The sequence below is a fragment of the Panthera pardus genome, unplaced genomic scaffold (assembly GCF_024362965.1).
Source record: "Panthera pardus isolate Hobbes unplaced genomic scaffold, ASM2436296v1 HiC_scaffold_20, whole genome shotgun sequence".
Taxonomy (NCBI): domain Eukaryota; kingdom Metazoa; phylum Chordata; class Mammalia; order Carnivora; family Felidae; genus Panthera; species Panthera pardus.
The window spans coordinates 58271173-58294824 of record NW_026526766.1 but is presented as its reverse complement, the minus strand read 5'-3'; the positions used below and the strand labels follow the sequence as shown (position 1 = coordinate 58294824).

Sequence of the window (23652 nt, the reverse complement as noted above, 5' to 3'; positions counted from 1 at the left end):
ATGTCCAAAAACTAAAAAGATTGTTTAACCTGTGCACTCACTCAAAATCGCTTGTGAAGTAGGCTCCTTTATGTTCCAATACTTCACGGGATGAAATTATATCACATTTAAATGTTATTGGTTTAAAACATTAAATAGGATGTAAGTCTAGGCTGGCGCATGAATATTTAAAGCTCACATTACACGGAGAAATAGCAGAAGAAAAAGGGGAGGGAGAGCTAACAGTTCATCGTATATTGATAGAAATAAAACATCCTATGTATTAACTTTCTTAAGCAAAATAAGATTTTATTTACAAATTATGACATTGTTAAATTTAAGGGGAAATATAATAAGAAATGAACTGACTTAACGTTTGTTCTCAATGTTAAACAGAATGCCCAGTAAATCTTTTCAACGTCTCGTTTGGAATTCTTAGGTAATAGTGGATTGCTGGAAAATGTTGGCAAATGTTAAATACAACTGACTGCCGGTTTTCCATACTCACGTATTGCAAGTGTAACTCCAAGAGAGTAAATTTTATCTCAAAATTCTCCTAGAGTTTCCTTCAAACCTTGTCTCTGTGCATATGTATACGCCATATACATGACGTCTGCCATGTGTACCTGTGCACTAGAAACCAATAGTGGAACTGAATTGGATTACTGGATTGAGTTGAAATGAAACCAGCCAAACGACCCAGGTCTGCCCTCCCCGAGGCTTCTCTCAATAACACCTTTAATTAAAACAAGAAAAGCAGTAAAGTAAAACAACAATAGCGATAACCCACCACGAGCGCCAGGTTCCCCGAACACAGCCCCATCGCGTTTTCCAGCGCTACCCGAATATTCCTGGGTGGCGAGCCGCTAGTACATGGTGCCCTAGAGAACCAGGAGCCAGACCTCAAAGCCCTTTGGGCGCAGAGGACCCCGCTGGCAGCAGAAATGGGTGCTTTGACCCAAACCCGTCCTCAGCCCCTTTCTGCTGCAAACACCGCTAGAAAACTTGCGGCGGCGACTGGCCTGCGTTGCGCGCTTTTTGCGCTCTGCACCCAGGGAGTTGCCAGTGGAGAGGCGCCCCAACCACCCGAGCGCCGCCCCTAGGCAAGCCCCAAGCTTATATCGCGAGGGACCTACTCGCCGCGACTCGGTGTCCACCCTCAATCCCAACACCATCCAGGGTCGGCAAACGAAGCAGGGCGGGGCTGGGCATTAGGGGCACCGCCCGCGGAAGGTGCGGTGCCACGTGCGCGCTGCAAGGACCCTGAATCCTGCAAGTCCAGCTGCGGCCTCTGCCGCTCCCAGATCCCGGCCCCCAGCTTTGGGGCGGGGCCTCCTCCTTCCCTCTTGCCTGGACGTCGGCTCCCACCCACCCTCAGCTCAGGCCCCAGCCCAGAGCCCTAGGGTCAGAGTCGTTCTCCGCAGCGTCTCCCTAGGCTCTTACAGAGCGAGGCCCAGCGGCGGACCGCGCTGGTCCAACCTTCCCATGCTGGATTCCGGGTTGGGGATCTCTGGGAGCGCTGGGCCGGAACCGGGCCCCAGTTCCGGCCCACAAGTCCTGGGGTCATCGGGCGTTTCCTGGCGGAGTGGAAGAGCCCGAGCTAGGCTCCTCTCCTCCCGTCGTTGGCCTCCCCCTCCCTAGACTTCAGTGTCTTAGCTGGAGGGAAGCTCGCAGCGTGCCTAGGCCAACCCCTTCTGCGACTCTTTTCTTTTCCTGTCACTCTCTGTTCTCGGTTTCTGCTTTCTCGCTCTCACAGAATACAGAGCGCTGGGGCCCCGAGGAGCCTCCACACCAGCCCCTTTCCTGGGCCTCCAATCTGCCCTTCCTCACGGTCTTGTCTCTCCCTCAACATAATTCTGTCTCTATAGATTCTTCCCGCATTTCCCTGCGGGTTTAGCCAGCATGTCTCTCTGCCTCTCCAAATTTCCCTCTCCCTTTCTCCTGGGTGTAGCATTAAACAAATCCAGGTGTATCGAGGATGGAGAAATTCCGGCGACGTGGACAGAAAGAATGCCTTATTCTGTCCTTGTAACATTTCCGGCCACTACAGTTTGTCTTCTCCTTGAAGTGATGCCAGCGCCGGTACCGCCATGCAGGCCGCTGCTACCAAGGCGCTGGCTCGCTCTCTCGCTCTCTAGCTGTGTATGCGTATGCTCGAGTGTGGATTTATGTGTCCGTGGTTGCAAACCAGGACAGCCTTTCCAAACCGAAAGCTGAGCGGAGTTGGGTTCCTAGGATACTAGGGCTGCGGGCAAGTAATATGGGGGACTTTTCCGGGATTCCGACGCGAATCTGCCTCTAGACTCCGCGCGTCCCTAACCATCTGCCAAGTATCTCGAGGGCCGAAGCATCAATTCCGTGTGGTCCGAAGAGTTTCTCCACTTGCTCCTCTGTGGGGATCCGCCCCTCGGTCCAATGCTGCGGGAGTCAGGGAGGTCCGGAGCAAGCTGGCCAGGCGCGAGGGGAGATCGACCCACAGCGGACAGGGTGCTCAAGGGAACGGCGGCTGGGGATGGGTACCCCGCGAGGGGGGGCTCTGTGAATTCTGAGCCTGGCACTGGCCCCGCACAACCCGCAGGGTTATGACTAGAGGCGGGCGCCCCCTCGGGAACGCACATTTGTTTCGCGTTGGTCTGGAGTGCGCAGAATACGACGCGGCGGCGCCGAGGTCAGGTTTTGCGGAGCACCGTGAACCCATCATTTCTGATGCTTGGCCTATTCTTCCGCCCTTCCTGGGTGCAGACTGGAACAGAGTAGTGGCCAGTGTCTCCTCCCTAATCCAAAAGCCCACAAAGCCAAAACACACTTGCAAAACTCACCAAAGCATCTCATAAATACAAAAACTAAAGCCCACAGACAAAAACATAACCCCAACCCCCCATCCAAACGCTCGGCTCCTAAAAAATAAAATCAAAATCGAAGAAAACAAAACACATACAAACACAAAATTCACCTAACACAAAACACACAGACGAACACCCAGTAATACAAAATCAAAACACATCAAAACACCGCGCAGAAGCAACAGTCTTCCAAACGACACACAAAAGGACAACCTCCTAGGACAAAGTACAAAACACGTAAAATTAAAACCCACCAGACAGAAAACAAAGGCCACCAGAAAGGCCAGGACTCACAGAGCAAAACCCTCTTAAAATGAAATCCACGAAAAAACTACACGCAAAACACCCGAAACAAAAGACTCTCTCAGAGATAATGAAAAGAAAATTCACGGGAAACAAATAAAAACAAAACAAACCCTCTAAATCGAAAACAACCCCAACAACTCCCGCCCCCAGCCTGGGGTGAAATGTCAATTCCGGGAGGGCTTTTGATCTCTAGGCGCGGACAGGCCGCTCCTCCTCGGCTCTGCCACCCCGCGCGGGCTAGGCGAGAGGGCGGGAAGCAGGAGCTGGGGCTGGACAGCGGAAGGAAGAGTCGAGCTCTCGGAGAGGGCCAAAAATCGAATCGCCGGGGCAGGGACCCGGACTCGAAGCGTGCAAGAAGGAGGCGGCGCAGGGGGACTGCGCAGATTACTTGGTGGGGGGGCCGCCGGGGAATCCACAGCCACGTTTCCGATTGTGGCGAAATCGGCTCAGTGGATAAGAGATGTCCGGTTCCCGCCAGCCTCCCCCACCCCCCCTTTTCTCGAGCTCTGGGCTCTTCCCCCTAGGTTGCGGCCCAGCCTCGTGACCACCCCCTCCAAAAAACAAACAACACTCTTGCTGAGGGCGATTCACTTTCCGAAACTGCCATTGTCCGGAGGGCCAAGAGTCCTCCTGCAGAGCGCTCCCCCGCCCTGAAGAACCTTGCCCCTGCGACCACCCCACAGCGGGGCCCCACAGACTTCCAGTGGCCAAGCCTTGCAGCTGGACTCGGGACTGGGGAGGGGGAGGGGAGTGAAGTTTTAAGCCTGGGCCGAAGAGAACGGGCTGGACGTGCCACACCACTGCCCCGTCTCTCTCGGGCTGATTTCCCCTCTTGGAATCAAGTCCCGGGTCTCGGGGCCGGGCCCGCCGCAACGTCTCCGGGCTAGAGGGCAAAGGGATTCTATTTATGGGCCGGGGTAAGGTGTCCAGGACTCCCGCCAATCTCCAGGACCTCTGAGATGGTTCTGCTCAGCTCGGGCGCTCCAAAGCCGAGGCCCGGATTTTATCTCCATTTTATAACCTCTATAAGCTCCGGGCCAGAATGGGACATGGTTTGGGAGGGAGCTCTGGGACCAGGAGGCTGAGTGGGGACCTGGGGGCTTTAGGGTTCTGGCACTACCCTAAAGTCAAGGACCCGGCAATGTTATTAGAGCTGCAAATTGGGGTGGGGGTAGGATTTCTGGGGGCTGGCGCCGCCCTAGGGGTGAATCTGAGGAAACTGGAACGCCCCCCTCTACGCCTGGCGACGCTGCTTGCCTTTGCACCCCCTTCAAAAACACCTGCTTGGCGAGGTGGTTATTTTTTAAAAAACAAAAACCCGGCCTGCACCCGCCTACGCGGCGGGGCTCACACCTAGAGGAGTCACCCGCACAGGGCCGCGACATCGAGACATCGAGACGCAGGGGTTTGTAGAACGTGCGGCCACGAGGCCAGGGCTTCCCGGCTTGCCTTCGGTCCGCACCTTCTCGTGGGCGCGCGGGCTAGCGCCCGGCTCCGTTTGAACCCTTCCTTCCCTCCCCCCAACCCCCTATAAAAGTCCAGGGCGGCGCGGCAGCGGCACTGCTGCTCTCCCGGCCTCCCGCACTGCTCCGGCCCGGCTCGGCCCGGCCCGCCCCGTCTGGCCAGCTGAGCAGGCCCGGTGGCACAGCGCGGACACCCTTTCCCTGTTCGGGGCCGGCAGTGCGGGGCGGCACGCTGGGGGCGCGGCGTGTCTGGGGACATCTTGTGATGTTGGCGAGAACAGGACATGATCTCACATGGCGAGAAGCTCTTTAGTTCCTTAATCATTTCACGGTGCCTTCGGACGCTTTTTTTCCACCTAAAACGTTTAGTTTCAGCTCAGTGATCAGCTACCCCAGCTCGGCGGGGGAGCGGAAGGCTTGAATTATTCCGACCTGTGAGCGGCCCCTGGCACCAGAAAAAAAAAAAAAAAAGAAAGAAAGAAAGAAAAAGAAAAGAGAAAGAAAAAAGAAAAAGAAAGGGGAAAAAAGGAAAAGAAAAGAAAGAAAAAAAGAAAAAAGAAAGAAAAAGAAGCACACACAAAAAGTGGAAACTTTTTCCCCCTGTCCACTTCATCAAGTTCTGGAAAATCAAAATGGATTTAGAGAAAAATTACCCGACTCCTCGGACCGGCAGGACAGGTAGGACTGCGATCCGGGCTTCAGGCATGCTAACTCCAGGACCCAGCCGGCTCTGGTCCTCACGCACGTCGGCCCTGGGGGAGGGAGTGAGCCGCATTTTCTCAGGGATTGACTGCGTGTCTGTCTGCGGCGCGTTTTTTATGTCTTTTCACCAATTTGTTCACACACTTCTGCATCCGTCCAAGTATCTGTGAGTTTGTGTTTTTCTCTGTTACTGTATGTCTATCTGGGGGTCTGAAAGTTCGTTTGGGTCCGTGTGTTTACATAGGGGCTCAGAGTGTGCGTGAGTGACAGTGAGTTTGTGTGTCCCTGTATGTGTATTTTCAAAATGTCTGTGTGCCTAAGAATTTATGTGCCTGTGTGTATGCGTATCCTTATATTAATGGGTGTTAGTCATGTTTATGAGTTGATATTTCTGGGTACTGTATTCTGCATATCCAAAATGTGTGTCTGTGAGCCGAGTGTATGTAATTTGGAGAAGTGTCTCAGTGTACATCTACTCCTTTAAGGGCTTGTGTTTACCTGTCGTATCCCAAGTGCCTTTGGCAGTGAGAATGAGGTGGTTACGCTGACTCCTCCATTTTTGGATGCCAACAGCTGTTCACCGTGTACATGCCAATGTACACAAGAATGCCTGCCTGGAGGCACAGAGATGGATCTAGGGCAGTGGGGTTCTGTTGTGCTAAGCCTGCGGATGGTCAGGCTGTGGTCACATAATGTTGGAAGAACCCGGAATGGAGGCGTGATTTCAGGGAGGGCCGTCCCTGGGTGTGTGGGGTGCACTGCTTCACTCTGTGGGCTCTGTTGAGTCTACCATTTGTATGAAAGTGTCTCCTGTGGCAGGCATAACCTTGGCGGGTGACAGCAGGCAACCTACAGGCTAGTTGTGACATTTCTAGGGACCTCCAGCCTGCCTTCACTTTTTCCTAGACAAGCCTTTGACCATGGTGTGTGTGTGTGTGTGCTCTTGCGCGCACGCTGTGTGCACAGGTTTTATCTTGTGGGTGCTGCTCCAGTGGAGGAGAGCACAGTGGGTGGACATGTATGCCTAGCCTGGGCATCCAACTCTGGTGCCTGTATAAACACGGGCCTTCCTGGCACAGAGCTTGGTGTGCCACCCACAGGCCCAGGCAGTGGTAGCAGAGTGTGTTTATATCTAAGAGGAAGTGGCAGGCAGCAGGAGGCCTCAGTTTGCCCTGAGGTTAAATCTGGGTATAGGAGCCTCTTTTACGCATTAGGCTAAGTGTACTAACCCCCCCACCCAAACACACTCCTGGTCCTGCGGGCAAGAATTCCACTTCCATTATCCTCGTGGATCTTTGAGGCCGTACCTCCATCTCAGCCTTAAATACTGGTCAAAAAGCAGAGAGAGAGAGAGAGAGACACACACAGAGAGAGAGAGAGGTGGACTTTAACTCTAAACCCAGACAACTCCCTGCACATACATAGGTTTCCAAAATTGTAACAGGAGAAATGAGGACAGAAATCTAAGAGGTGGGGAATTAAAGCGGACTCCCCAAGGTTAAGGTGCATCAGGAAGGGAAAGGAATCGGAAACCCCCTCTGCTCCATCCCCTTCCTCCTTCCCCACTGGGGTCCCTCGGAGGGTAGGACTCAGAGAGTCGCCTGCGTCGGAATGAGGACTAGGTGTTGTGTGTATGTCGGGAACGGGTCAGAGGCATGTGAGGCTCCGAGGGAGGGTCTGGGTGGCTGGCAAGGCAGCCTCTCCCTACGAGCTGTCTACCCAGAATGTAATTCAGGGCGGTCGATGGGCTCTTTGATTAGTTCAATCGCCTGAATAATCGTTTAATCAATAAAGCATTTCATTCCTCAGTGAGGCGGACCTGGGTGGGGCTGGGGGGCCCTAGTCTGGCCCGAGTTTTAAAATCTGGAGAGCCACGCCCCATCTTCTCCTTTGGGCTGGGGTAAGGGCCGCCTCCTCTGGCAAGGGTGGACATCTCAGGTGACACTGCACTTCCGCCTGTCTGCACCAGCCTGCGCCCCAACTGGGGGGAGAGGAGACAGCTGAGAAGCTGGCCAGGCTCGGGGCATCTAGGTCTGGTTCTAAGGGATTTGTGTGGGCTTCTCCCATTTCTCAACTTCGAAGCCTTTTATGGGCCACTTGACCTCCTTTTCCTTCCTTCCAACTGTATTCCATTCCCTCTCTTGACTTCAGTTTCCCCATCTGTACAATGGGGAAGGAGTATATGCCCTTTTTGCTCTTAATTCCAAGATCAGGTGAGGTCAGCCTTGAGCAGGGAGCCACTTAAGGACCCTCCTGTCTAGCCTCTGATCATTGTGGTACCAAAAAGGAAAAACTGACGGCAAGAGAGGGGCAGGGACTTGTCTGACATCATACAGCAAGAAGTACAGGAGTAGGTACTACAAGAAGTACTACAAGGAGTAGGACTGACAGGTGACTTCTCTGCCATTAGACCTCTCATTCTTGCTGGGAGAGGAGATGGAGCCCCACCCTCCAAAGGCCCCCGTGGAGAAAAACTATTCTTGGCCAAGCTAGCTTAAGGAGTCCAAGGCCAGGAAGGCCAGGAGAGGCTGAGCACTGTCTGGGCATTGGCATCTAGCACCCTAGCTCTGGGATGAACGTGGTGGAATGATAATAATACTCCCTAGCCATGGATCTTCATCTTTCACAACTTTGGGAGGCCTCATCTCGGGGGTCTCTCCATTAGACACATAGGGAAGCTGAGCCCTAAGAGAAGGGGCCTGTAGCCTGAAGACTTTGGGAGAGAGGAAGGTAGTTCCAGAACCCCTGGCCTTCAGGGTGCACTGGTAATGATAACAAACCCTGACAAAGGCAGTTTACGTGGTTCTTGAAAAATTTTGTTAAATTCTATTTTTCACATACTTAAGTGATTCCTACAGAAAGACCCTGATCCAGTGCAGGAATCACACAGGAATTCACTCTGCCACCACTAGCTGTGTAACCCGGGTCAGTTGCTTTCTCTCTTTGATACTTTAAAAGTGAGGATTAGACCCAGGGTAGGTGGGGGTGAGGGTGGAGGTGGGAGGGAGCTGGCTGCCTCTGTTGGAAGAGCATGTGTCTCTTGATCTCTGGAGTCTTGATCTCAGGGTCAATGAGTTGGAGCCCCATGCTGGGTATAGAGATTACTAAAAAATAAAAAATAAAATAAAATAAGGGTTCGAGAGAGAGGACCTAGTGAGTTAAGACAGCGATAGCAGCAGCATCTTTGACGCCCTCAGACTGAGCAACTAATCTGAGCCCTGTAGGCCTCCCTTCACCTCAAACAAGAGAAGGGAGATGGGCTGGAGGAGTAGATTTCAAGCCCCTAGAGCCCTTTAGCAGTCCCAAGCCCAGACTCCTACGTCCCAACTCCTGCGTGGCGGGTGGGGCTGACTGGGCAGAGAGAAAGAGGAGGAAGGGAGAGTATGTTCTGAGTGAGGGCAGGTTGCTGGCTGAATCTTGAGGTGGACGCTCCTCTGGAGGTATTTTGGCCTCTCATACATTCTCAATGGGCTTTTTTTTTTCAACAGCAGAATTTTCAAAGGCGATTCGACTTCCATAAATTGAGTTCCTTCCCGGATGGTTTCCTTTCCCAGTCTCCTACCTCCAGTGCTTAGCACAGGGCCTGCCGGCTCTGCTCAAAGTTGTACCGTTGGGGATCGTAACCCCGTGACTGTTGGACACAGCAAGTCCCGACCTCATTCAGTGCCATCGTTGAGACCAACTCCCTGCTAGTCCTTTCCATCTCTCATTGCTTGTCTCTCTACTAGTCTCACTCAGACTCGTAGGCTCATGAGCCCTCGGAGGCACGACTGTGGCGCCGAAGCCCGGCTCCTTCATGGAATTGCTGTGTAATCTTGAACTAGTTCTATAACTTGTCGGGGCCATCGTTTGGTGGCCTGTAAGGCTGGGCTAGGTGGCCAGGATGTTAGGTCTGGTGGTGCCTCTTGGCGTTAGAAGTTCCCAGAAGACGGCTGCCTTGGAGATGGTGAATAACCCCCACCCAGAGGGAAACTTCCTCTGTCATGGGCACCTGTCGCCCAACAAATTAGGCAGCCCAGCTAAAGCCTGTCCTGAAGCAGCACGCCTCTGTGTGAAGTGGGAGTCCAAGCTATTCCTGCTCAGTTAATATCTGTGGTTCCATCCCTCTCCGGCAGTACTTCCAAGATTCTGTCCAAGCTGCACAGGTATTGGGAAGAAAACTGGTTTGTGCCGGCATATCCTAACTGGGTTCTTTGATTTGGCAGCATCCACACCCTCACCTCTCCCCCAAACTCCCTGCCATCCCAAGAGTGGCTCTCTTCTGAGAGAGGTTCCCAGCCCACAGCCTTTCCTCTACCTTAGACTTTCTACATGACCTTGGACAAGTCCCTCCTCGGCCTCAGGTTATGCATCTGAAAAATGGGGAAAGCAACGCCTCAGGGCCCTTTTGGCTCTAAGACTTTAGAAGTTGTGGTTCTAGGCCTGGACTCAACGAGTGTGGCTGGAGGTGTCCCTCAGGGTGTCCCCACACTCCCGCCTCTCCGGTGGGAACGCTGAGCCACCACTTCAAATTTTAGTCAGTTTTTATGCACCTCGCGCCACCGGGTGGAAAGAACATGGGAACCAGGATGAGTAGCTCCTCTGCTTTTGCAGAGATGGGGGTTTCTGCTTCAAGATGGGGTCAGGTTTGAGGGGGTGGGAGAGGGATGGTGGGGAGGTGGTGAGGATCGGGACCTGCACGGTCCCAGACAAAGGAGAGACAACGCAGCCACTCCACCCCAATGCACACCGCAGCCTTCTGGGCCCCAAGAGGCCGCTTGGGGCCGTTTTGCGCAGCTGTGCCCTGGAGGGGGTGGGGGTGGTGTCAGCACCGGAAACTTATCTACTGGTTAGGGGCAGCTGTGTCTGGGACAGTAACAGAAGGTGAGACCGAAGGCTAACTCAGTGTAGGGAAGTGGCGCAGAGGTAGAGAGAAGGGAGACTGAGGCAGAGAATGAACCAGGATTCCTCTCAGGAGCAATCAATCTGTGCTCTGTCTTCCTTACAAGCCTAGGTCTGGAGAAGTTATCTCAGAGCCCCTTTTTATGTTTAATATCAGAGGATCATTACTTGTGAATTACAAATGGTGGGTTTGGGGACCACTTCCATGAGCTGCTGGGGCTGGAATCTTCAGTGTATTTGCCAGTGCCTCCTGGGTGTAGAATGTCTGTCACATGCTTCCTTTTCAAAGTCCATTCCTTTGCTTGTTGTCTTCTGGACCAGGAGAGTCTGTTAGAAATGCACGCATTTTGTCTTAAAAGCAACAAGAAATTCCCCGGAAAAGAGAAGGAGGAGTTTTCTCTACAGCAGCCTGGTGTAGCACGCCTGTCTTGGCGCAGCCCTTGCAGATAGAACTCGCCTGCCCACCTGCCTGCTTCAGGGACCCTCATTAGCACTGGACTAACAGGACTGGCTTCATTCAGTTCCCAAGAAGTCTTGCGTCAGATGCAGTATTACTCCTGGAAACAGAATCCTTCAGCTGCGCATCACTAGCCCCCAAAGCATCTGGCAGTTCCTGGTCTGAAGCTGGAAACAGAGGCTCAGGGCTCAGTGCTTGGACAACCTGGTCCAAAGCCTCAATTAGTCTCCTCTCCCAGGAGCACCCTGATTACTAACTTTAAAGGGGTGTGAGATTTCTTTCCTCTCAACGTCTCTGCATTTCTGTTAGCTCAGAATTGGGGTGTCCTGGGGGTAAAACGAGGGAGGGAGGTGGACGAGGTGGCGGCGGCAGCGGCTTAGTAGGCTCTTGAAATGTTTAAAATTGTGAAATGTTTCCTCTGAAAGGAGTTCCATTAAAAACTAGGTAAGCCAACTCTACCCATTTTACAGATGAAGAAACTGAGCTCAGAACCGGGTAGATGTGCTCACACTACGAGTCTATTGCGAATCTGGTGGTGCTTAGATTGAAAACCGGATCTTTTACTGCGCTCCGATTTTTCCTCTAATATCCGTGTGTAGATTTTCAGGAGACTATTCCTTCACCCTCCCCGTTCACCTCCCCATCCCCACTTTGGCCGCCCCAATCTCTTAGGGCATTCCAAGTTCCCAGCACTGCGGCGGGGAGGTCAGGTTCCCGCGGGATCTTCGGCGGGACTCTCCAGGCCCTGTGTAGATCCCCTTACCCCTCCCCCCATCCGCGCTCCGCTAGGCCTTCGCCCCGCGCGTTTGTCAATGAACGTGGCGCCGCCGCCTGGGCCCCGCCCCCCATTCTCTCCTATTGCCCAGGTGTCCGCTAATCAGGCGGAGCCCGCCGGTTGCTTAGCCAATGGGACGCTGTCTCGGGCCAGGGCCGGCTGCCACAGCTCTGATTGGCTTGATGAAGCGTGATTGGCAGGTCAGCCCCCGCCTCGCCCCCGCCCGGAGGGAGGCTGAGCCCCGGGCGGCGCTGTCCACACGCAGCGGGTCCTGAAAGCGGCTCCGGGGCGGCGCGGTGGCGCACTGTGCGCGCCGAGCAGGCGGAGGGCTAGCGCCGGCGGCGGCGGCGGCGACAGCGCGGGCAGTCAAAGCCGACAGCGGCTCCATCTCAGCACCGGCAGTCCCAGCGGCCTTGGTGGAGAGGACCTTCCGCTCTCTCGGTCCCTCGCTTCACGCCAGGGGCAGGCGCGGCGGCCGTCCCGGAAGAGGCAACTGGAAAACAGTGGAACCAGACCCCTGAGAGAGGGCAGCGGGGCTCGAAGAGTTGGTGGGCGTGAGGCAGATACTCAGGCGAGGAGGCTACTGTCGCTGTTGTCCCCATTCCTGGTCCCAGCGATGGGGGAGCATCGGGGGCCGGGGGAACTTTGAAGGCAGAAGCTGCGGGGGTGTGAGAGCTGCAAGCTCCTGGGGACTGAGGAGTCACGGCCCCAACGTCAGTGACGGAAGCGTCTCCGAACCCGCCGGGGCCCCAGCGCCGCCAGAGAGGAAGTTCTTTGCAACTTCGTCCGAGACGTCGGAGAGCCGAGTAGAGAGAGGCTGGGGCTGCAACTCCAAGCCCCAGAGATTCAGAGAAGCAGAGAAAGGATCCGGTGGAGACCGAAGGGTCGAGGAGAGACTCCAGAGGCAGCGAGGCCGCGGAACCAGCCTGTCAGTCCGCGGGCCTCGCTGCCCCCTGAGTGAAGCCAAGGGCCGTGTGTCCCGAAGGCCTCCTCAAAAGCCGCTCCTACCGGAGGCCGGGGGCTCTTTGCCGTCCCGGAGACGGGCCCCTACGCTATGCCCCCGAAGCTGCCGGCTGCTTGGCCGCAGCTACTTCGGCCCGAGTCCGCAGCCACTGCCTGAGCCAGCCCGAGAGGGAAGCCACCAGGACTTGGGCGCCCCGCTCCCAGCCGGACGGCACTAGCACCGTTTCCCGCCTCTAGGCGCAGCTCTCGGCGATCTCCAGCGGAGAGGCTCTGAGAGAGGCCCGGCAGCTCCAGCAGCGTTTTCCGAACCCAGATCGCACAGAACCCGGCCTGGCGGCTCGGCTCCCTAGCCGCGCTGGGCAGCCCCTTGGCGCCGGGAGGCGGCGGCGTGGGCCGGCCTGCAGTCTGGAGCGCCCCGATGGAAATACACTGTAAGCACGACCCGTTTGCATCCATGCATAGTAAGTAGGCGGCGAGCTCGCTTCTCTCACTCTCCGGCCGGGACGGGGTTGGGTGTGCCGGACCGCGGGGCAGGTACCAGGGCCAGGAGGACTCAGGACTTCCGTAGCAACGCAGTCAAGTTGGCAAAGTGCAGTGCTCCCAGGCAGGGCATGTGGAACGACGCGCCTGGTTGTCCGACCCAGAGCTCGGCCAGAGCACCTGGTACGGGGAATCCCGCCTCCAGCAACGCGTAGTGTAGGCAGCGAGTTGCAGCCTCTCCAAGGGCTCCGGGCAGCAACATCCCCGCGTGTTGGGAGAATCCTGGCTAGGACCTGAAGAGGGCTCCAGGCCTGGCTAGTTGGAGGGCACGAAGTTGTAGGAGAGGTCAGTCTAAGTCTCAGACAGTGCCCCACACCCCAACCTGGGGTGGTGCCTTTTACAGCCGTGGGGCATCAAAAGGGACTGAGGCTTGGAGGGAAATTGGGGCCCTGACCAGCACCTGTGTACTTGTATGTGTGGAAGAAAAGGCTGAGAAGTAAGCAAGGACACCAAGTCCAGAGCTCTAAAGGCGCCCTGGAGTTGAGGAGTGGGATCTGAAAAATCAACAAAGTGGCGTTCCCTCATGCGAGCTTAGAAGCTGCCGATTCATACAGAGACCCTTAAAGACACTATCAAGTCCTTCTCTTCAGGACACTTGCCTCATGATGGCTTCACCCCTTAAAAAAAACCCCAGAGGTCAGTTAGTCATAACAGGCACCCCCCCCCCCCCAACCGTGGCTTCTGTAGGAGACGGGAAGGGTCATTCTGGGCACAGGCGAGGCTGACCCAGCTGCCTGACCCTTCGGGATCTGCCAGTTCACCCTTTAGCACAGCCTCCTGTGAGATGAGCGCTTCTCTCATGGTGAGTTAACGCCGGATTAGATTCAGAGATTTCAAGGAAATTCCAAGTGGAACGAATCGCGTTTCCCTTCTGCTCACTGCAGAGCTGGGCCGGAGCAAGGCGCCAGGCTTTGGCGGCATCTAGCAGGGTAGCCTGCTTGAGTCCCCACGGGCAGCAGGTCAGGGAGTTGCTCCCGGACTGGGAGCTTACCCAAGCCAGGTTTCCTTCAGACAGCCCAGGATCCTGCTTACTCAGCCGTGAGTCCCCTATTTAACAAAGGCAGCACAGACCCGGCTGGAGAGAAGGCAAGCTTCCGAGGCGGATTTGTTGGTTTCTGCCCTGGAGGGCCGAGTGGCCTGGTAAGCAGGGAAATGCTGATATAACCGGCAGGGGCTGGTTGCGGGCAGGTCAGTTTCTCTTTGTGTCAATTTCCCGAGTGCAAGGTAATCCACCAAAGCAGCGAGGAGATTTGCGAACAGAAGCGGCTTGCGCTGGTCCTACCCCAAACGATTCTTCACCATTTGGGGCCTGTGCCAAAACGGTTTCCAGTCCATGGTGACCCCAGCGTCCCTGGCAGCCCTCTCTGGGGCAGACTTGAGCCATGCTCTGGGGAGGATCTGTTCTCGCAGAGCGAGCGAGAGAACAAATGAGTTGGGGTCAATACTCTGAGAGGTGGACAAGCCTTTAGCTCAGCTAAGGGGCGATTGGGGGACAAAATGGAGAGGGTTGACCCCTGCACTTCTCTCCTCGCCAGCCACAATTTACAGAGTCTCGCTGCCTCCTGCGGAGAGCCAGGAGCCCCAGAAGTCGTGCCGGCCCTTGGGGAGATAGCATCAGAACCAGTGGTCTCCTGGCTTATGCATGAGGGTGGAGAAGGCAGCTCCTTCCAGGTGCTGGTTAGCCAACCGAAAATGCCAGTGTCTCTGTCCCTCCTTGTCCCTGCCTTCATCTGCCCCCTCCTCAAGAAGTGCTCCCTCCTCCCATTTTCAATCATCCCGGCTGCATGGTGGGGGGCTGGGCCCCAGCCAGCCTAGCTTTCAGAGCTGGCTTCTCTGGAAGTGCCTTGGTTCTGACGCCTAAAGCTATTTGCTTGTACACTGTAGGCCCACCCTGGCCCCCAATTTGTTGGCTATTGAGGGGGGTCAGCTTCTCCCCCTGCTTCCCCCATCTCCCCCATTCCCCGTGGAGCAGGACATCATCTGTGGGGAGGTGGTATTGGGGGAGGGCAAGGCACTGCTGGGAAATTGGCTTCTGTGTTCTCTTGCCCCTACTCCCTATTCTAGACTCATCCTTTTCATCAGCACAATGGCCTCCCACCATCCCTGCATAGATGTCTCCTTCCCCCAGGTAGGGTTTCCAGTTATAAAGCACTTCCATGGGCAATCTCCTACCTAAGTGTCATCTAAACCCTCTGCTACACCCATTTTACAGAGTATGATAATTGAAGCCAGATAGACAAAAGGACTGACAGGAAGTTTACATGGGCAGAGCTGGAGCTGATTCTTGGGTATCCTGGATTCATGGAAGGGGAGAGGGAGGGACTCAAGATTCCAGAGAGAGGGCAGTGGCCTGAGTGAGTACACACATGTGCAAGACACTCTCTCTGTCTGGTTTTACTATACCTGTACTCATGATCGGACTGTCCATCTGTGTCAGCGCCTGTCTGTCGGTTAGAACCCATTAAGGAAATTTCATCCCTCGTCTTTCCTTGTGTCCCTGTTTGCATGTCTGTGTGCCCCTTCATTTATCCTCTCTGGTGCCACTAGGAGGAATTTCAATAACCCTGTGGGGTTCTGGAGTTCAGTCTTCCCTCTGAGTCAGCAGAGACCCTCTCCTCAGGACTCTTTACCCAGCCATGATCTTTACGATTTGGATAGGGTCCCTGGTGGGTAGTATGTCCTTATCAGGGCCTAAGGAGCATCTGTGGAGGCCAGCCCTTCCATACCAGAGCCACAGAGGCCTCAGGGTATCTTCAACCCTTCTCCCCTCACCTTCCTCCAAACCCTGAATAGTCTTCCCTGTGGGGTCAGTATCTGTGTGTCTGTTTCCTGGTCTTTGCCTTGATTTGTTTGCATCTGTCTCTGTGCCAGGCTCTCTGAAATTTCTACTTGGCCTTGAGAAGTGTAGCTGAGAACATGCACCGCTCAGGAGGTGAACCCTCACCCAGCTAAGGTCCATAGGAAGTAGAGGCTGGGACTTGGGTCCTCTGAGGAGATGCAGGGCCGGAGCCGGGGTCCCAGAAAACAAAGATTCTTCTCCAAAGAAGTCCCCTGTCTTCCAGATACCCCTTTACTGGACTTCCTCCATTTTCTCTTCTGGTCTTCTTGCCTCCCATGTACAGCACACTCACCTTTCTTTTCCTTGCCTGTACTAGCTGATCCATTCCTTTTTCTCTTCCTCTGCCTTTCTAACCTGAGGCTTCCCTTCTGGGCTCTCTGTCCTTGCTGTCTGTGTCATTTAGTTCCTATGCATTGCATCCTTCCCCTCCCTTTTCCTCTCTTCTTTCCCCATCCTGCCTCCCTCTTTCAGGCCTCTGGTTTTACTTCTTTCTAATCTCAGGGTAAATGGGAGACACTGTCTTCTCTGAGCAGGTAAATTACCTCCCCACCACCCTTGAAATGCTCTCTGTTGGATAGGACTGTGACTTAGGCAGAAAGGGCTCACCTAAGTGAGTTTGGGAGTCTTCCCAGAAAGTTGAGGGAGATTGGGGGCTCCAAGGTCATCCTGAGTCTGAGGTCAGCTGTGGTTATTGGATCGGACTCTGGAAGAACATTGGTAGCCTTGTCTTTGTGGTCAAAAGTAGAGAGTTTGGGGCCTTGCTGCCACCTAGAGTGTCCGACCCTGGGGGTTTTTCCCTGGTGCAAACGGCCCCCGAAGCTCACAAATGTCCTGCAGGACTGCTCTTGGAAGTTAAGTCCTCTTGAAGGTTGCCACTCTGTTTTGGGCAGAAATTTTACATTGCCAGTGGTATAGGGAACAAGCGATTGCAAATGGGTCACAATGCCTGGGCTATAGGTTATCTCAAAAGTGCTGGATGCTTTTGGCTTCCTTCTTGTCCTCTCAGATGGGCTTGTACCAATTTTGAATTTACTTTCTTCTTCAGGCCAGCCTGTTCTTTAAAGATCTGTACAATCCTTTTTTATTAGATGCTCCCAACCCCAGAACAAAGCCTTCTTAAGGCCCTCAACCAGGGGTGGCCGCAGTCTTTCTGTTTTGGGTGAACTACGCAGTTTTCTTTCTAACTGCAAAATCCTGTTGGGGATGGTTTTCCTTTTTCTTACGTTTGGGGTGTTTTAGAACAATCAAAACCAATGAAAGCTCGTTTCAAAAATGAGAGAGAAATTCAGCTAAGAATTAGAATTAGGTACTGTCATTACCTATAAAATTATGTTTTTTCTTGAAATCAGTCTGAGCTTGGAAATTTGGGAAATATTCAATTAGGACCCTCATGGGAAACTTCAGTGAATAGCTTTGGCAGTTTTTAGGAAATAGGTTATGTTATGAGTGTCCCCCCCTTTTATTTCAGATGTTGTTCATGAACTTAGATAGTAATTGAGTGCTTGGTGGGGGATTGCTGAAATGAGGTGGCTATTTTATGTTTTAGAGCTGGAAACAGAGACAGAGAGAGAGAGAGAGAGTGTGTGTGTGTGTGTGTGTGTGTGCATGGGTGACATCTGAGATGCCCTAGCTTCCCTGGTACAGTCTAGTCCCAGGCAAGTCCCGGTTTAGATAGAGATTTCCCCATCATTGGCCTCTGAGCTGCCAGCAGCATTGATAAATGCTTGGACTTGGCTTTTGGCTTTTGGCTGTCCTTAGTGATGTCAGTTAGTGGCTGATTAACAGCCACAAGGTCAATGATGTTACATACTGGATGTTATATACAGTGGTGCTATACTGGATCACTCTGTGTTTACTGGTTTTGCTATTCATTTACTTGGATTCCTGTTTCCCTCCAGATGGACTTTGGTGTAAGAGGAGGGAGCTTATTGGGTGGAGGAGACACTTTCCTGGACTCCTTTTACTTAAAATCCATCTCAGAGCCCTTGTAAAACCTGGGACTCGGAAGCCTTCTCCAGCTTCTTTATTTCCCCTGAACCAACTTAAAGCTGCTTGTCATTTGCAAAACACTTCAGCAATTCCAAGGAAACTCTTTTATAACAAATCCTGATGTGGTAGAGTGGAATGTGATCCTCTGACCCATTTCTTTTGTGTGCTCTGAGAGGGTACAGTCTGCATGTCAACCTCACCTTTTTTGTTTGTTTATTTTTTGCCTTTACTGAGGGATGAGCCCCATCTTGTTAAAGAAAAGATTTTTATCAAGGCAGTGGTTGGGTTTTGTTTCAGTACTCTGCAGACACTATTTAAATTAAAAAAAAAAAATCTTTAGCCTTTGAATCAGATTGCTGATTAAAAAAACCCAAAACCCATGTTTCCCCCTGAGATCTAGGTTTATTGGAGTAGTTCTTTTCACTTTTACAGATATTTGCTAAAAAGAAAATAGTTATATTTTTAAAAATCTCTTTAGATTTGATGTATTCTAAAACATTTTCTCCCCAGGATCTTTCTTAGACCTCAGCATCATGCATGTAATAAGTTAGGTCTCCAGTATAGATTGGGGTCTTTCACATAGTCCATTGTTAACAAAAAATTACAAGGCAAATTACAACAAAAATTGAAGGATGGGGATGCTTGTTATCAATAGCCCAACTGGCTGAAGATGGACAAAGGCAAAGGTTAATTTTAAAAAGCAATCTGAGGGGCTCATGAAGCCTGCACGATCAGACTCCAGGCTCAAGATCTCCAGCCTGCGGCCATTTCCGATCAGAGGGGCTGTGGGCGCTTACAACACGCTTCTTCTCTCATGTGACTGGTTCTAACCACCCTTTCTCTCTGCTTTTGTTTTTGATCTGTTTCAGGACATGGAGGAGTGAATCAGCTTGGGGGGGTTTTTGTGAATGGACGGCCGCTCCCGGATGTAGTCCGCCAAAGGATAGTGGAACTTGCTCATCAAGGTGTCAGGCCCTGTGACATCTCAAGGCAGCTTCGAGTCAGCCATGGTTGTGTCAGCAAAATTCTTGGCAGGTAAAGGCAGAAGCTGCAGGCTTCCCTTGATTTTTCAAATAACGACCTAAAACATGACCCAGTAGCTGTCCAACGTGCGGGTGTCATATTGAAAATCATGGTGGCACTTCACCCACATGCATAATACTTAAGAGTTTGCAAAGCTCAAGCCATTCAATTCAAAGTAGTCCTGGGAAACCCCTGTTTCAAGTGACATGTGGAATGAGGTGACTCAATCAGGAATGACATGTTTTCTGAAAGCCTGGTGAATTATTCCAAAGAACCCAAGAATAAGAGGTTCTTGGGAATTTCCCCTACACATGTTAGGTGAGTCTGGGGCCTGAGCAGGGCTGGGTGGAAAACCCACAAGTTATAAAATCACGTTATTAGAGTTCAGTGTTTCATTTTAATGTCTTCAAAAAGCACATTCCATTTTTAAAAGTCAGCTGTCATTTTCAGTTTTTGGTTATCACCAGCCTTATTATGTTGGGCTGTAGTATTTTCCTTCTACACATTTTGTTTCCTTTGTAGTGACAGGCATCTTAAGCATATATTAGAGAGGGAAAAAAACTCAAACGGTAACTCTCAAATCTGACATTTGAAAGTTGCCACTTGACCCGTCGATTTGCAGCAAGCAAAATACGAATAATGCCAATTCTCCCAGAGGGCTGTAGAGCCCAGCCTTTGAGCACTCCTGTGTGTTTTCTCAGGAGAGCTTCAGTATGGTCCAGGGAAGCTTGTTTTGAGAAGGAAACAAATCTACAGAGGCCAAGTGCCTGAGCCAGGTCTATCCAGCTAGTCAGTACTCGGACTGGGAAAAGGCCTCAAGGATTCTTAGACCATTGGCACCTTACCATACTGCAAAGCCAAAGCCACAGGCTTGTTTCGGGGCATGTGAAGTTGTTCGAAGTCTGCTCTGGCAGCCACGGGTGTTCTCAAGTTTAGTTGTTTAGAGCTGTCTCAGGATTTTTCTCCCTGGGTCAGAAAATAACCTTGGTCCTGTAGCTTGCATTATGATTTGAGAACAGATGCCTGAAGAGAAAATAAATATTTTGCAGTATGTCAGTGATATTGTGACTTTTTGCTTGCTCTCTCCCTTTCATCTGCTGGAATTTAAGAAATTCTTTTAGATGGAAGGAATAACAGTTTCTAACCTTGGGGAGCCTTGCTGGAGGCCAAAGGAAGAGGTTTCAAGGCCAGGGGTCTGGCGTCCCCTTTGGGGACCTTGATCCTTGTGTTAATTCCTTATCCCTTACCTACCTCGGGTCGCCTCAGCCAGGGAGGCTCTGGGCTCCACTCCTGTTTAACACTTAGCAGCGAATGAGCCCCAGCCAGAGTTCAAGGAGGAAGGCTGGACATTAGCATGGTGCTCTTGTTAGACAGTGGTTTGAGGCAGGAGGACGAAAGTGAGAATAAAAGAAGAAAAATACAGGAGAGGGAGATGCAGAGAAAAGGGAATCATCCATTTAAAAGAGAGAGACAAAAATAGAGAAATGAAGACAAGAAAGAAGGAAAGAAAAAAAGAGAGAGGAAGGAAATATTTGAGATTATCCCAGCGTCAGGCTTCGAGAGCCAAGTGGATCTTCGCTATCTTCTTGGGAAGCCTCTTCATTGCATTGAGGGAGAGAAAAAAGAAGGCCCTTCCTTTGTGTTTGCTGAGACATCTTTGCTGAGCCGACATTTTGCTAGCTATCTGAAATCTTCTTAGGACGAGATGCCGAGCCCTTCTTAGAGGGGACGTCCAGATGCCAGGTCCTCATGTTCTGGTGCCCCGAAGCCCTCCAAATCTCCCCTGGAGACCAAAGGGGACAAGGACCTTCCCAGGCACAGCCGGCAGCCTCCGGAGGCCCAGAATAGATTTGTCACTAGGTAGAGTGGCACTCGGAAGTTATGCGCCGCTCTGGTGCCTGGCCGTTTAAGTTGTCAACAATAAATTGGAATTTCATAGCTCATTATTTTCATAACTAAGAACCACAGTGGACAAAATGTCACTCTAATTAGAACTGCCTCTTAAGAAACAAGTTCAGCCCTAAAACAGTGTGACTGGGAATTTCTGAACTGGGCTGTTCATCCACTTATTTTATTTTATTTTTTCGGTTACCGAAGAATTTGATGGGTGCACTCAGAGCGACAGATTATAGAGAGTGTGTTGTGTGTGGTGGTCGTGGTTTTCAGAGGGTGCATGACAAGGCAGGCAGAGACCCTCGTCATCTTGGGAAGGTGGCGATTTGCCAGGAGTGTGGGCATTCAGTCCACAGAGCTCGAGGCTCAGGAGGGGCTGGAGAGGCACAGCCTAGTGGCATGTGAGGCCCATTTAAATCCACCCAGAAAGCCTGGCTCTTGTCTTCTTTCACTGGAGCCTGGCTGGGAGGTTCAGCCCGTTTGGAATTGGGTGGTATGTTACACAGTAATAAACACTCAGAGGATTTTAATCCGCAACACGTGCTTTTTATGTTTTGCAAAGCTTTTTCTTAACCATTCTGCATTTCTGCCCGTGTCCTGGGAGGCAGGCAGGGTAAACATCCTCCCCTTATTATACAAATGGGGTCACTTGGAGGCCCAGAGACGCTAAGTGATTTGGCCAAGGTCACACAGAGCCACTGACTAACACGCCCACCTCCTCACTCCCAAACGAATGTTCTTTGCACGGAACTACACTGTGTTGGTGGCTGCCGTTTGTCTGTCGTGTGTAAGCCAAAAGGTGGCATGGCTGTTTTGCTGAGATGAAAGAGCAGTTTTTCTGTCTGATTCCTCACTTTATACAGTTGCCAATTGGGGTTTCCCCTGGGGTGCCAGGACTGCTTTCTAAGGGCCAGGCTGATGTGTCAGTCAAAAGGCAGACAGAGACCTCTTCGTGTGAACACCACAGCCTGCTGTGGTTGGCACTGCTCAGGTGGGCTGGGTGGAGGGCCCCAGATCCTGCCACCCCCGCTGCTCTCTCAGCTGCGGCAGGAACAGTGCAGTCCCATTCGAGTGATTACAATTGGAGTACTTAGCCCAGGGTTGTCCTTGCGTCTGTAACTGCTGCCCCAAGCCAGTGCCTGTCCTAACAGGTGCCCAGAGAGGAGTGAGTGAGTGAATGAGTGAGTGAAAAGAGGTCTGCGAAATTCCTGGTAAACAGTAGAGCTTCCTACAATTGTCATCATCCCCATTATCATTTTAATTTTCACAATCAAAGCAGAAGTTTGCTCTAGTGGGAAGAGGCCAGAGTCAGACTTGAAAGCTGGGACCGCCTCTGGCTTCCAAAAGGGAGTTGGGCAAGGCACTTGTTCTAATCATCAGTTTCCCCTCCGTAAAACCCCGCTGGCCCCTTAGGATTGACGTGGAGATCCAGATAATTTGAGGCAGAACTCTGTAAATTTTAGAGCCCTGTGCTGAATAATGAGTTATTGTGTTGATAGTAACAAATGACTTTTTATTGTAAAATTGGAAGGATAATTGGAAGCTGCAGAGATTGCTGTGTGCCTTGATTTAGCTGCCTTTCTAAACTTCTGACAAAATAGTGTTTTCTTGGATGTTTCTTAAAGACTGTGACTAATAATTTTTCAGTAATTACAGAAGGGGGGAATAGGTTGAATTTTGCCTTATTGTCCAAATTTAAACATGACTCACTTTTCTCAATGAAAAACAGAATTTCCACGTCCATATCACTGCTCTCAAATTATTTCATCTGTTTCTAGAATGTCCATTAGGTTGGCCCTAACTGGATTTCCCCAGGCTGAGACTTTCAGCATCTCTTTATTTATTTATTTTAAGTGTTTATTTATTTTTGAGAGACAGAGAGAGAGAGAGAGAGAGAGAGAGAGAGAGAGAGAGCATGAGTAGGGGAGGGGCAGAGAGAGAGAGAGGAAGACACAGAATCTGAAGCAGGCTCCAGGCTCTGAACTGTCAGCACAGAGCCAGACGTGGGGCTTGAACTCTTGCACCAAGAGATCAAGACCCGAGCTGAAGTCGAATGCTTAACTGACTAAGCCACCCAGGCACCCCTCAGCATCTCTTTAAATGTGACTAGTCACTGGGTCTTGGGTAACACTTCCCACCCATCCCATGGGAGAATCGTCTCTTTGCCTTACCTATTATAAACTCTTTAGGGTGAAAATTTACCAGTCATTGGGGTGCATGGCTGGCTCAGTTGGTAGAGCACGTGACTCTAGATCTTGGGGTCGTGAGTTCCAGCCCGCATTGGGCATAGAGTTTACCTAAAAAAAAAAAAAATTACCAGTCAGTTCTAAAATGTCTCCTTAGCTAAAAAAAAAATCTCAACTACAAGATAATCTCTTTTGCAAGGGGAAGTCAAGAATTCCTCTGTAAATATTGAGAGACATCCAGTGAAGGCTCAGATTCAGAAAAGGAATCAAGTCATTTTTTTCCCTTGAAATGATCTTTCACGGCACTCTTCTCCCCGGTCTCGGTTTTACTGTAAAACCCTGACATCCTATTTGTGTTAACGAGGAAGAGCTGATAGCATGGAAATGTCCTTAGAAACAGCGATTTACCTCAGGGGAGGTCTCTGGAAGAGCTGCGGTGACTTGTGGTTGGTTTTTATTTATTTATTTTTTTGATTGCTTGGGTTTTGACTTGTATATAACACATATTTCCAGTTAACTCTGGAATCCAACATTTCCTTTCATTTTAGGCTAGGGCTATCATTGTAATCTTATGGCAAAAAAAAGTTGCACTTAAGGGATAGTGTCACAGAATGCAGATGGAATCTGCTAGGGGATGGGAGTACTGGTAAATTAAAGGTACAAGCCAACTTTCTGGGGGAAATTTTAGCTCGGGGGCCAGGCCACTGTCCTGATTTGGCCAATGGACCTTGTGTGACCCTGGGCAAGCCTTTTAACCTTCATGGATCTCTGTTTTATACCTGTAGTTGGGGACCTGTTCATGCACTTATTCAT

The 23652-nt window shown here is 51.6% G+C and overlaps 1 protein-coding gene across 3 annotated transcripts in view; it reads left to right on the top strand.

The window, feature by feature from the left end:
* Positions 1-4415: 4415 nt before the first annotated feature.
* The window catches only part of PAX5 (paired box 5), a 194733-nt gene continuing 175496 nt past the window's right edge, over positions 4416-23652 (top strand). The window contains exons 1-2 of one of the 3 annotated variants that reach the window (XM_053908105.1): positions 4416-5269; positions 18607-18772. In XM_053908105.1, the coding sequence (XP_053764080.1) occupies positions 5224-5269; positions 18607-18772 (212 nt within the window). In that variant the 5' untranslated portion in view covers positions 4416-5223. Of the gene's footprint in view, positions 5270-12083; positions 12831-18606; positions 18773-23652 lie in introns of those variants that run through there. The other 2 variants (XM_019454478.2, XM_053908106.1) reach the window with 2 other exon arrangements.